General features: G+C 45.1%; 1 protein-coding gene across 1 annotated transcript in view; it reads right to left on the bottom strand.

The window, feature by feature from the left end:
• Positions 1-28: 28 nt before the first annotated feature.
• The window catches only part of LOC141088166 (NADP-dependent alcohol dehydrogenase-like), a 67,686-nt gene continuing 52,530 nt past the window's right edge, over positions 29-15,184 (bottom strand). Inside the window, exon 2 of the mRNA XM_073574091.1 lies at positions 29-632. Coding sequence (XP_073430192.1) covers positions 29-632 — 604 coding nt within the window. The remainder of the gene's footprint in view (positions 633-15,184) is intronic.

Genomic DNA, 15,184 nt, shown 5'->3' with positions numbered 1-15,184 from the left:
AAATGCAAACTCTAATTTTTTGCAGATGTTACTGTGTGGGCCATCGCAAGCTCTGCACGATTTCTTTTGACTTCATGAGCAAACAAGCAACACCATTTCCACAGTAAGTACACTGGAGAGCAGTCAGCATGGTTTCAGTGCGTCCTGCACATTCAACGGCAAAATCCACTCCTCCATTAGTTAGCTCAGTAATGACCTCATGAATGGGTTTATCGTAAACCTTTGGGTTTAGGCACTCAGTGGCTCCCAGTTGTAAGGCTTTTGGATACTTATCCTTATGTGAACCTACTCCAATGATTCGTGTAGCGCTTGCATCCTTGCATCCTACAATTGATGAAAAACCAACTCCTCCCAAGCCAAAAACAGCACAACTAGAGCGCTTGGTCACCTTAGCAGTGTTGACAGCTGCACCATATCCAGTAGAAAATCCACAGCCTATAAGACAAACTTCAACAAGGGCACGGGCATCCACTTTGGCAACGTAAATGTCAGACACCACAGTGTATTCAGTGAATGTACTTGTGCATGCGTAATGATAAATCGCTTTGCCTTTACAGGTAAATCTGCTTGTACCATCATCCATCAGTCCTGATTGAGCTCCAAATGCAAACTCTAATTTTTTGCAGATGTTACTGTGTTGGCCATCGCAAGCTCTGCATGATTTATTCTGACTTCATGAGCCTTTGGAGGAGCTACTTCAATATCTTCAATGCTGAGGGGCTTGCATGGTTCCCAGGCAATAGCGGCCTTGCATTTAATAGCCTTTCCTGCGGTGCTCATGGTGGTTCCGGTTCAAAGCAATGATGGAGGAGAGAGCGTCAGCTGATGCCTCCTCTCCCATCATTCCCCTCTGCCTCTGACACTGCGGGTGTGTGATGACGTCATCGCGCACTCACTGTGTGCCAGGCAGTGCAGCCGTTGAGACAGGAGCCCCCTGAGGAAGCGACGAAATATCAAGCGAAACGTGCGTTGGGGAACGTGGTCACAGCACGAGCAGTCATTATGGGTAATTAACCTCTTCACTCTTTACTTAGTCATGTAGCGGTCTTTGCATACGTAATGTATACATAAATATATTTATTGTTGATACTGTGGTAATTGCAGGTACGCAGGATGCAGTGACGAGTCGCGAGACAATTTGGTGCTTTCTATAATAACTTTTATAAGACTAGAGGGAACTTTCCTCAGTCACGGCTTGATCACCAAAAGCGGTAATGGAGCGCCGACACCAGGGCCTAGCGGGGTACTCGGTATCGGGCCCGTTGATCTCAATGGGAGTGTCACGGAAGCTGTGACCCGGTCCGTGGCCCTGGGGCTCCATGGCAAAAAAGGGGGTGAATGAACAATGAAATAAAGTTTATGAATAGTTTGTGACGCCACCTGTGGTGTTCGGCAAGTGAGGTGTTAGACCGACGCTGCATGCAGATCCTCTGGGACTGGTGGTGGGTTGCAGCCAAGATGGTGAAGCTCCCCACAGGTGGAGCCGTAGTCCCAGGGCAGTGTAGATGTAGCAATGGAGGAGAGGCACAGGCGGTGTAGAGGCCGTTGCCCAGATGTAGCTTTGCAGGGTGTAGTGATGCGGGAATAAGTGGAGGACACCAGGGCATGTAGTTCCAAAGCTTTACTCACAGTCTGCAGTTCACACAGATGCCTGCCTCCGTGCTGTGTCCTCCGGGTCCTGGGCTCAGTCAACCTCCAGGCAAGATAGGATGCTCCCTTCGAACACTCCGCCAACATGTACCTTTCTGAATGTCTCCTCTATAGCGCCTTTTACTGAAGTACTCCTAGTACTGAGTTACACTGGAGTGCCTCCTGACAGATGTTCCCAAGAACTCTACTTGTACAGCAGACAGCTGTAGCCTGCTTCGGGGACGCCTTACTCCTGAGTCCCAGCTCACTATCCAAGTTGCTGTTGTGCCCCCAAGTCTTAGATGGGAGTAGCTCACTACTCCACCGGTGTCTGCTGCAGAGCCTTCAGTATCCATACAACCTCGGGGACCGGGCCCCGGCCTTGCGTTTAGAACTCCTAGGCAGGGTTCTTCTCTAACCAACGTCCTCTCTGTTCCATTTTTCTCCTTCATTCTGTACTAATCCCTCTCTCTCATAGAAGGTCAGGTTTCAGTCCAATGTCTTTCTCCTTCTTTCCTTTCCTGTGCCAGCTGGCTCAGATCACTGAGGCAGCTGCAGCACTCCTTCCTCCATCCCTCTTCCAGGAATCCTCACTCCTCTCCGAGTGACTCTCTCTCTCACTGACTGACTGACTAACTAACTCTTCCTGCTCTTTATGTAGTCTAAACTCCACCCGCCTCCCAGCACGTTTCGTGTTCCAAGCAGGGAACCACCAAAGGTGCTCTGCTACCCTCTAAGCAAGGAGCCGCAATGTGGCTTTGCTGAACTACCATGTTGTGTGGGATGCGAGTGTTGCAGCGTGGTCAGGAGTTCTCACCTTACCTGGATGGTGGGGCACCACACCTCAGGAGGAGGTGCAGTACCTCTGTGGCGACTGAAGCCTCCGGGGTGCCACAGTAACACGGGTTGCCCTCGCAGGGGCTCTAAAACAAGCAAACACAAACGGGTAGAACACGACTACTTCCGGCAATAGCCGGTCACTATAGGGCCGCGGTATGGCTGACTACGGGTCCGTAAATATATAGTCAACTTAGCCGTCCAGGCGTCCCTCGCCATTCGGGATGGTGGTCTTTCGGCGTAGTAGTCGCTGGGCCCAGTTGCTGAGGCGTTGGCGTAGTCTTCGCACGCTCCAGCGCTCTGATGACACTGGAGCCCCACAGGCCCCGGCTGAGTCCTTGGACGGATGGGCCGCAGTTCCCAGACTGGGGCAAGTGGCAGCGATGTAGGGTGGCGAATCACAGACCACCCACGCAGCTAACAGCTGCGACGGGGAGTCCACGGCCAGCAGAGGCTCGGCCCCTGCTGCGAACCGCTGCGGGACAGTGGTGGCCGGCGGCGGCACTGTACTTGCCGCGAACACTGGTGAGAGCAGGGCGACTGCGGGTGGCGGGTAACAGGTCGCTGCCGCGGGGTGGAGCGAGATGGCAGCGGCCGCGGGCGACCGCGGGTAGGCTGCATCCGCGGGCTGGAGCGGGGCAGCAAATCTCGGATGATCGCCCTGCCACCGTCCCTCTGGAGTCCTCAGTCGGCATCTTCCCTGGCACTGGTAGGTCGCTCTATCTTGCAGTCGCTCCCACAGTCTCCTGCTGCCTCTGTCACAGTCTGCTCACTCATCGTCCCGGGGATTCCCCGCCTCCTTTATATTGTTCCCTCCTCCAGCCCATCTGTCTGTCACAACAGCTTGTCCTCGAACTCTGTGCCCCGGGGACAGTTTCCCCCGGAACCCAGATGACGGCTCCCTTGGTTCCGGTCCGGACACTCGACGGGGGCCATTCCTCCCACACTACCATGGTGATGTTTATGATTTAGGGGCACTTGTTCAGCATACCATTGCACTGCATGGTTGGCTATATGAGCCTCCTGATACTGAGTGAATCAGCTGCCTGATGTTTACATTAACTCTTTCTATTACTATTGGTTTGACATAGGTTATTTTTTGCTCTGTCCTGCTATCATGTTCTGCTCATAGTCTGTGGCCATCAGTCTTGTGAATCATGTGTATTCATACATACTAATTGACATATGATATATTTTATTGTACATTTTACTATTTATGTAATTGATGAACTTCTGTATTAATAAATACTTATTTTTCGTTGTATATGGTAAACTCATTTTTTTCTCTGTATTTTCTGATATGTATCTGAGTTTATATACATGAAATTTTCTTGACTTTGTGCTGGTACTTTTTATGTTTATGTAGGAGCCAGACGGAAGCAGCGCATGGCACGAGGAGAGGTGAAAATTGTGGAGTTTTTTAATATATCAGTGAGTTCTGGACTGTGGGGCCATTCTCGGGGGGGGGGATGTGGACTGTGTTATATATTATGTGGGCTGTGTTATATTCTATGTAGGCTGTGTTATATACTATGTGGGCTGTGTTATATATTATGTGGGCTGTGTTATATACTATGTGGACTGTGTTATATACTATGTGGGCTGTGTTATATACTATGTGGACTGTGTTATATACTATGTGGCTGTATTATATACTATGTGGGCTGTGTTATATATTATGTGGGCTGTGTTATATTCTATGTGGCTGTGTTATATACTATGTGGCCTGTGTTATATTCTATGTGGGCTGTGTTATATACTATGTGGACTGTATTATTTACTATGTGGGCTGTGTTATTTACTATGTGGGCTGTGTTATATACTATGTGGACTGTGTTATTTACTATGTGGGCTGTGTTATATACTATGTGGCCTGTGTTATATACTATGTGGCTGTGTTATATTCTATGTGGCTGTGTTATATTCTATGTGGGCTGTGTTATTTACTATGTGGGCTGTGTTATTTACTATGTGGGCTGTGTTATTTACTATGTGGGCTGTGTTATATACTATGTGGACTGTGTTATTTACTATGTGGGCTGTGTTATTTACTATGTGGGCTGTGTTATATACTATGTGGGCTGTGTTATATACTATGTGGACTGTGTTATATTCTATGTGGGCTGTGTTATTTACTATGTGGGCTGTGTTATTTACTATGTGGGCTGTGTTATATATTATGTTGCCTGTGTTATATACTATGTGGCTGTGTTATATTCTATGTGGCTGTGTTATATACTATGTGGGCTGTGTTATATAATATGTGGCCTGTGTTATATATTATGTGGCTGTGTTATATACTATGTGGCTGTGTTATATACTATGTGGCTGTGTTATATACTATGTGGGCTGTGTTATATACTATGTGGCCTGTGTTATATACTATGTGGCCTGTGTTATTTATTATGTGGCCTGTGTTATATACTATGTAGCTGTGTTATATACTATGTGGCTGTGTTATATACCATGTGGTTGTGTTATATTCTATGTGGGCTGTGTTATATTCTATGTGGCTGTGTTATATACTATGTGGCTGTGTTATATACTATTTGGCTGTGTTATATACTATGTGGACTGTGTTATTTACTATGTGGACTGTGTTATATATTATGTGGCCTGTGTTATATACTATGTGGCTGTGTTATATACCATGTGGCTGTGTTATATTCTATGTGGCTGTGTTATATACTATGTGGACTGTGTTATTTACTATGTGGGCTGTGTTATTTACTATGTGGGCTGTGTTATTTACTATGTGGGCTGTGTTATATACTATATGGCTGTGTTATATACTATGTGGACTGTGTTATTTACTATGTGGGCTGTGTTATTTACTATGTGGGCTGTGTTATATACTATGTGGACTGTGTTATTTACTATGTGGGCTGTGTTATATATTATGTGGCCTGTGTTATATACTATGTGGCTGTGTTATATTCTATGTGGCTGTGTTATATACTATGTGGGCTGTGTTATATATTATGTGGCCTGTGTTATATATTATGTGGCTGTGTTATATACTATGTGGCTGTGTTATATACTATGTGGCTGTGTTATATACTATGTGGGCTGTGTTATATACTATGTGGCCTGTGTTATATACTATGTGGCCTGTGTTATATACTATGTGGCCTGTGTTATTTATTATGTGGCCTGTGCTATATACTATGTGGCTGTGTTATATACTATGTGGCTGTGTTATATACCATGTGGTTGTGTTATATTCTATGTGGGCTGTGTTATATTCTATGTGGCTGTGTTATATACTATGTGGCTGTGTTATATACTATTTGGCTGTGTTATATACTATGTGGACTGTGTTATTTACTATGTGGACTGTGTTATATATTATGTGGCCTGTGTTATATACTATGTGGCTGTGTTATATACCATGTGGCTGTGTTATATTCTATGTGGCTGTGTTATATACTTTGTGGCTGTGTTATATACTATGTGGGCTGTGTTATATACTATGTGGCTGTGTTATATACTATGTGGCTGTGTTATATACTATGTGGCTGTGTTATATACTATGTGGCTGTGTTATATACTATGTGGCTGTGTTATATACTATGTGGGAAGTGTTACATATTATGTGGACTGTGTTATATACTATGTGGACTGTGTTATATACTATGTCGGCTGTGTTACATACTATGTGGACTGTGTTATATACTATGTGGACTGTGTTATATACTATGTGGCCTGTGTTATATACTATGTGGGCTGTGTTATATACTATGTGGACTGTGTTATATACTATGTTGGCTGTGTTATATACTATGTGGCCTGTGTTATATACTATGTGGACTGTGTTATTTACTATGTGGGCTGTGTTATATATTATGTGGCCTGTGTTATATACTATGTGGCTGTGTTATATTCTATGTGGCTGTGTTATATACTATGTGGGCTGTGTTATATATTATGTGGCCTGTGTTATATATTATGTGGCTGTGTTATATACTATGTGGCTGTGTTATATACTATGTGGCTGTGTTATACACTATACTATGTGGCTGTGTTATATACTATGTGGGCTGTGTTTTATACTATGTGGCTGTGTTGTATACTATGTGGGCTGTGTTATATACTATGTGGACTGTGTTATATACTATGTTGGCTGTGTTATATACTATGTGGCCTGTGTTATATACTATGTGGCCTGTGTTATATACTATGTGGGGCTGTGTTATACACTATACTATGTGGCTGTGTTATATACTATGTGGGCTGTGTTTTATACTATGTGGCTGTGTTGTATACTATGTGGGCTGTGTTATATACCAGGGTTTCCCAACTCCAGTCCTCAAGGCACACCAATAGATCATGTTTTCAGGATTTCCTTAGTATTGCTCAGGTGATAATTGCTTCACCTGTGCAATACAAAGGAAATCCTGAAAACATGATCTGTTGGTGTGCCTTGAGGACTGGAGTTGGGAAACCCTGTTATATACTATGTGGCCTGTGTTATATACTATGTGGCTGTGTTATATACTATGTGGCTGTATTATATACTTTGTGGCTGTGTTATATACTATGTGGCTGTGTTTATATACTATGTGGGCTGTATTATATTCTATGTAGGCTGTATTATATTCTATGTGGGCTGTGTTATATACTATGTGGCTGTGTTATATACTATGTGGATTGTGCTATATACTATGTGGCTGTGTTATATACTATGTGGGCTGTGTTATATACTATGTGGCTGTGTTATATACTATGTGGGCTGTGTTATATATTATGTGGGCTGTATTATATTCTATGTGGGCTGTGTTATATTCTATGTGGCTGTGTTATATACTAAGTGGGCTGTGTTATATACTATGTGGACTGTGTTATATACTATGTGGACTGTGTTATATACTATGTGGTTGTGTTACATACTTTATAGGCTATGTTATATGTTATGTGGCCTGTGTTATATACTATGTGACTGTGTTATAAAGTATACTATGTTGCTGGGTTATATACTATGTGGCTGTGTTATATACTATGTGGACTGTGTTATATACTATGTGGCTGTGTTATATACTATGTGGGCTGTGTTATATACTATGTGGGCTGTGTTATATACTATGTGGACTGTGTTATATACTATTTGGCTGTGTTATATACTATGTGGACTGTGTTATATGGGATTTGGATGTTTCGCCCCCCGCAGTTCGCCCCCAGCAGTTCGCCCCCGCACATTTCGCCCCCAGCATTTTGCCCCCAGGGTGTTTCGACCCCGCACATTTCACCCCCGCACATATCGCCCCATACCCAAGGAGCTGCAGCTGTGACAGGTAAGTATGTCAGTTTTTTTGTGTTCTAGGGTGATAATACTCCTTTAAGGCCAGCCAGATGAGACACTGGGTGAGCTGCTGAAAAGGCAGCCACAGGAATCCCCAGCAATTGGGGTCCTGTATATTTTACCCTCAGGTATGTTCAGCCCTAGATGTTTTGTTCCCTGCATGTTGACCCCAAAAGCTGAGGGTGAAACATCAGGGGTCAACATGCTAGGGGCGAAACATCAGATGGCGACCCATCCAGGGACAAAATGCTGTAGGTGAAACATCCGGGGGCGAAACATCCAGGGGCGAAACGCTGGGGGTGAAATGTGCGGTGGCGAAACATCCTGGGGGCCAAATGCTGGGGGCAAAATGTACCTGGGGCGAACTGCTGGAGGCAAATTGCTGGGGGCGAAGCTTCCTATAACCGCGGGCTAGTTTCACACTTGCTTTTTTTTGCAGCGCGTTTTTCCCGCAAAAAAACGCATTAAAAAAACGCATACAAATGCATACAAACGCTGCGTTTTTTTCCAGCATTTTAATGCGCATGCAGGAAAAAAACGCAGCGTTTTTGCGCGTTTGTATGCGTTTTTTGTGCGTTTGCGTTTTTTTACAGATTTTGGAAAAACCCCACAAAAAAGAAAAAACAACCATTCAACAACACACAAGACCAATGGGACTTCATTGTGGGTGTGGTATGTTAATATATATACACCCTGTCTACAGTATTCTTCACATTTGCTTGATTCTTCTCGTGACCATGGATCTGCGCTGGAAGAGTTTTCACTTCAACTTGGATTTGGACATCGCGATGGCTCAGGCGTATGCAGTTGCTTGCCATGAACAAAGGAAGAGAGAGAGGCAGCGAAGACGGCGGCGTATGTGGATACATCCGATTGTTGAACTCCGGGAGAGCCGTGGGGCATACCACACCCTCTACAGCGAGCTACGTGCAAACCCGGAGAAATTTACTGATTATATCCGGATGTCCCACGAAAGTTTCATGGATTTGCTTGCTCGTGTCCAACAATCCATCCGGAGACAGGACACACAGCTCCGTCGTGCGATTCCTCCTGAGGAACGGCTACTGGTGACATTACGGTATGTTTTAAAAACAAAGGGGTGTGGTCTGATGTTTTTTTTTGTAAATTTAGTATTCAAAACCTTGTGTAATTAGTTTTCGTGAATGTACTAATATTTTTTTTATAGTTTTTAAAAATAATATACATAAATATTAATTTTACTTCTTTGTCTGTTCACAGATTCCTGGCGACTGGAGAAACCCTATCCTCACTACACTTCCAGTACCGTATTGGAATCTCTACCTTGTCTGGAATTGTTGCTGACACCTGCCGGGCTCTCTGGAATGTTCTTTGCCCAGAATTTATGCCCCTGCCCACCGCTGAAAAGTGGATGGAAATTGCTGACAAATTCTGGACAGTATGCAATTTTCCCAACTGTTTGGGAGCTGTTGATGGGAAACACATACGGATCATCAAACCCCAAAGAACGGGATCTGAGTACTATAATTACAAAAAGTACTTTTCAATAGTACTCATTGCAATTGCGGATGCCGGATGTATGTTTGTAGCAGTGGACATTGGAGCATTTGGCCGTGGTAATGACTCGCAGGCTTTTAAAAACTCAGACATGGGCCGGAGGTTGTATGGCAACCAATTTAATTTCCCTATGCCACGGCCTCTTCCTCACACCGAAGCTCCGCCACTGCCCTTTGTAATGGTTGGCGATGAGGCTTTTCAAATGTGCGGAAACTTACTGAAACCCTACTCCAGCCGGGACTTGGACCACACCAAAAAAATTTTTAATTACAGGCTGACCAGGGCCAGAAGAACTGTCGAGTGTGCTTTTGGGATTCTTGTTTCCAGATGGCGAATTCTGGGCACGGCCATTAATCTTAAACTTGAAACAGTCGATGAGGTGGTGAAGGCCTGTGTGGTTCTACATAACTTTGTGATGGCTAAAGAGCACCCGACCTTTGAACTGGACGATGATGCTCCTAACCCATTGCCTGAATTCACTCAGCACACTCTCAGGTCATCCGTTGAAGTTGGCCAAATGAGGGACAAATTTGCGGCCTACTTTATTTCTGATGTAGGACGGGTGCACTGGCAAGATGAAATGGTGTAATGTTGTTGTTTATGGTAATAAAAATCCTTATTTGATACCATTACTGAGTGCACTATATTTTTTAAACTCCGATTAATTAAAAAACTTCCCATGTATAACTGAATTTTGTTATGTTCACACACCTGGGCAGGTAAATACACATACGAGTTAAAATGCAGCATTGCTAGTCTGCGTTAAATATATTGGAATGAGCAAAGCTGCAGGCCATGAATCAGGAAACCATTTTTTTTCAAGATAAAATTGTGCAAATAGTTTAAAACAAAGTATGTGATTTTCTCAAAACACAACACTCAAAACCCAACCCCAATGAAAGTCCATGGGGAATACAAGTCAGCATTGAGTGGATGAATGTAATCTGCTCCATTAAAAGTTATTACACTAGGCCTTTGAATGACTATACTAGGCCGTGGTATTTCAAATATGAGTATAGTAGGCCTTGGGGCTAGTAGTATAGTAATATGTGAAATACCACGGCCTAGTATAGTCATACCAAGGCCTACTGTAATAACTCGATTTTTAACAACTAGCATCTTGTTTCACCAAAAACAAACTGGTGAAACTAGAAAGAAACTTATTTTTTAGACAAGTTTCAACAGTTTGTTTTTCATGAAACCAGATTCTATTTTGTAAAACTAGAGTTATTACACTAGGCCTTGGAATGACTATACTAGGCCGTGGTATTTCAAATATGAGTATACTAGGCCTTGGGGCTAGTAGTATATGTGAAATACCACGGCCTAGTATAGTCATACCAAGGCCTACTGTAATAACTCGATTTTTAACAACTAGCATTTTAAACAACTAGCATCTTGTTTCACCAAAAACAAAGTGGTGAAACTAGAAAGAAACTTTATTTTTTAGACAAGTTTCAACAATTTGTTTTTCATGAAACCAGATTCTATTTGGTAAAACTAGAGTTATTACACTAGGCCTTGGAATGACTATACTAGTCCATGTTATTTCACATATGACTATACTAGTCCTTGGGTTGGTTTTTAACATGTATTTACCCATCAGTGTGTGTGAGCGGCGCAAACAACATTAATGAAACTTATTAATGGTGAACCACAAATGTAAATTTATTTTTTATCACAAAAAAAAAATTTAAAAATTATTTTTTACGGCGTTTGGGGGCAGATGGTTTCAATTTGGGGGTGTGCAGGGAATATGCAACACTTGCAGTTGAAGACGGTGTTTGAGGGGAAGGGGCAACAAAACTTGTGGGGGAAGGTAGTCCAGTTAAGGGAATTAAACTTGGAACACTTGTAGGAGAGGAAATCTGTTCAGTTACATTAGTTGTAATGGCATGTCGCCGTAGGCTTGTGTGCCTGGACCGACTTTGGCCCAATGCCCGCCTTGATTGATTTCGCCTTGAAGTAGGGGCAAATATGGAATGTAGGTCCCCCGTCTGCTGGTATGGCTGCTGCTGCTGAGGTGGCGGCTGCTGCTGCAGAGGTTGCGGCTGCTGCTGAGGTGGCGGCTGCTGCTGAGGTGGCAGCTGCTGCTGAGGTGGTTGCTGCTGCTGAGGTGGTTGCTGCTGCTGCTGAGGTGGCGGCTGCTGCTGAGGTGGTTGCTGCTGCTGCTGAGGTGGCGGCTGCTGCTGAGGTGGCTGCTGCTGCTGAGGTGGCGGCTGCTGAGTTGGCTGCTGCTGCTGAGGTGGCTGATGCTGCTCTTCTTGGTCAGTGCTCGTCCTTGCAGGAGGACTGGTGGCGGCAGTGATGGCCCAGGTTTGCAGAGTGGTGGTGGCAGGGCTACTACATGTTGTTGTAGCGGCAGGGCTGTTCCATGTTTGCCTAGTGGTGGCTGAGCTCCACGCATGCATGGGATTGGCGGTGGTGCTCCAGACAGGAGCAGCGCTTGCCATGGTGGTGTCGGTGAAGTGACCAGCTGCACTCAGACTTGTGGTGGTGTAACGGTGGGTGTCCAGCCTTTGAAGAGAGGTGTCCGTGCAGTGGTATGCAGCACAAGTCGGTAGTGAGGTGAAGCGAGTCAATGGTGGCACAGGTGGAAAGGACACCACTGACTGCTGACCGTACCGATTATGCTGCATAGCCTGCAAGAAAGCATTGTTGCAGGCCTGCAGCACATTCAGCTGTTGATCAGGACTAAGGTGTTCCGCCATGCCCTTTTCAATCTTACTAAAAAAATGGTGTGCTGGTCTGTTGAGGTCGGCCTCCAGACGGTCAAGGCGCTGTTCTACAGAATTGAAGCGGTGTTCAAAGTGGTTAAAACCACGTTCCATCAGTGCAAAACCGCTTTCAACTCTGTCGGACAGTGACTTGAGGCTGGAATTAAATGTCTCGCTCAAATGCATAAACTCGGGCAAGACATTCCTGTCCAAGGCCCTCTGCCGCTGGCGGGTAGTGCCCGCATAACCAGTGGCAGAGACCTGGGACAGGGGAACACCTGATGGCCCAGCTTCCTGGTCACCAGCTGTGTGTGTGTGGGACCTGCAAGGTGCTTCCTGGCTGTCGGATGGCTGGGACGGGTCAGAGGACGTCCGAGGAAGGACCGCTCCAGGGCCAGGTTGCAGGGTGCTGCTCCAGGTGCTGTGGAAGAAAGGAAAATCATTACTACCATGCCTTTACAAGAAGCATCAGCTGTGGATTAGAAAAACACAGATTAATAAAAATAAAAACCCAAAATGTATAATACTTACGATCTTGTGGCAAGGACCGGTCTTAGGAACTGCAACGCGTGATAGTGACGGTATCTAGTTCTGGTCCTTGACGCAGATCCACTGCGAACCTGGCCCTCAGCACGAACATCACTGTTGAAGCGGTCCTTGATCGAACGCCAACGTGTTCGGACTTTGTCCACTGTTGATAAAAAAAAACAGTGCCGTCAAGGACAACAGTCACTGCTTCACAATTTAGCAATACAATACTCAAAGCAGTCACTGTACACCCCGATGACACTGTTGGGTTTCCTGCTAGAATACACCTAGCACGAAACCCAACAGTGCCGTCAAGGACAACAGTCACTGCGGCACAATGTAGCAATACAATACTCAAAGCAGTCACTGTAGACCACGATGACACTGTTGGGTTTCCTGCTAGAATACGCCTAGCACGAAACCCAACAGTGCCGTCAAGGACAACAGTCACTGCGGCACAATGTAGCAATACAATACTCAAAGCAGTCACTGTAGACCACGATGACACTGTTGGGTTTCCTGCTAGAATACGCCTAGCACGAAACCCAACAGTGCCGTCAAGGACAACAGTCACTGCGGCACAATGTAGCAATACAATACTCAAAGCAGTCACTGTAGACCACGATGACACTGTTGGGTTTCCTGCTAGAATACGCCTAGCACGAAACCCAACAGTGCCGTCAAGGACAACAGTCACTGCGGCACAATGTAGCAATACAATACTCAAAGCAGTCACTGTAGACCACGATGACACTGTTGGGTTTCCTGCTAGAATACGCCTAGCACGAAACCCAACAGTGCCGTCAAGGACAACAGTCACTGCGGCACAATGTAGCAATACAATACTCAAAGCAGTCACTGTAGACCACGATGACACTGTTGGGTTTCCTGCTAGAATACGCCTAGCACGAAACCCAACAGTGCCGTCAAGGACAACAGTCACTGCGGCACAATGTAGCAATACAATACTCAAAGCAGTCACTGTAGACCACGATGACACTGTTGGGTTTCCTGCTAGAATACGCCTAGCACGAAACCCAACAGTGCCGTCAAGGACAACAGTCACTGCGGCACAATGTAGCAATACAATACTCAAAGCAGTCACTGTAGACCACGATGACACTGTTGGGTTTCCTGCTAGAATACGCCTAGCACGAAACCCAACAGTGCCGTCAAGGACAACAGTCACTGCGGCACAATGTAGCAATACAATACTCAAAGCAGTCACTGTAGACACCGATGACACTGTTGGGTTTCCTGCTAGAATACGCCTAGCACGAAACCCAACAGTGCCGTCAAGGACAACAGTCACTGCGGCACAATGTAGCAATACAATACTCAAAGCAGTCACTGTAGACCCCGATGACACTGTTGGGTTTCCTGCTAGAATACGCCTAGCACGAAACCCAACAGTGCCGTCAAGGACAACAGTCACTGCGGCACAATGTAGCAATACAATACTCAAAGCAGTCACTGTAGACCCCGATGACACTGTTGGGTTTCCTGCTAGAATACGCCTAGCACGAAACCCAACAGTGCCGTCAAGGACAACAGTCACTGCGGCACAATACAGAGCAGGGAAATACTCACTAAACGCCTTTTTGGCGGATGCTGTGGCGCTGTCCCAGCCATCCATCAACGCTGCGGCCACCTCATTCCATAGCCGCCGTGTCACCACATTGTCCTTGTACAGCCGGTCACGGCTGTCCCACAACGGCGAACGCTCCTGGACCAGGCTGATGAGCTGCTCATTATCCAGGTAGACGTCTTCATCCCGTTGTGGAACCTAGACAAAACACATTCATTAGAATAATCAAATTTAAATTGACTAAAAAGTTACAAAAAAAGAAACAAAAAAAAGAGTAAAAATAGAAGATAAAAAAAAAAACATTACAAATCATTTGATACTTACATTACGTATAACCACCGGGAATTGGCTTCGCTGCTCCTGCTGTTCGCCCTCACTATTCCCGTCCGCAGATGATGATGACGATGTCTGAAAGTTGAAAAAAACGTAAGAGATTTGGAGAAGCAGCAGATATACTTACCAGATGCACGAAAATAATCACCTCACGGTCTGCTTGCGCCAATTCCTGCCGCGATGGGGAATACTCCGATTCTGAAGACATACTGCATGTAAAAATAATAAAAATCATTAGTACATACATAATTTAAAAGGACAGGCATATAATGTAATATACTCACATTCTTCGCTGATATAATGGGTTCTTGGTTGAATGTCTGCTCTTCAATCTGTCTAGTGTAGTAGTGGCAGAGTTTTGGCAGGCACCTCCTTTATATAGCCTTTTTTTTTTGGACTTTAGAAGATTCTAACTAGGATAAAAAGTGGACACCACCCAAAAAACGCTGCGCTAAAAAAGCGCATACCTGCGCATGCCAGTGCGCACGTATGCGCATCCATAGGCTATAATGGCCATTTTTAGCGCAAAACGTGCGCATACGTGCGCATGCGATTTTTTCAAGGGCCAAAAAATGCAACATGCAGCGTCTGGAAAATACCAACGCACACCCCAAAAAAACGCAGCGCATGAAAATCGCATACATGCGCTTACAAGTGCGCAGGTATGCGCACCCATGTTAAATATAGGGGAAAAATCGCATGCGCACGTATGCGTTT

Source organism: Dendrobates tinctorius, unplaced genomic scaffold, assembly GCF_039654945.1.
Source record: "Dendrobates tinctorius isolate UK_male_01 unplaced genomic scaffold, ASM3965494v1 ptg000038l, whole genome shotgun sequence".
In the NCBI taxonomy this organism is placed as follows: domain Eukaryota; kingdom Metazoa; phylum Chordata; class Amphibia; order Anura; family Dendrobatidae; genus Dendrobates; species Dendrobates tinctorius.
Note: the sequence above shows the minus strand (reverse complement) of the source record. Positions and strands in the feature narration are given on the sequence as shown.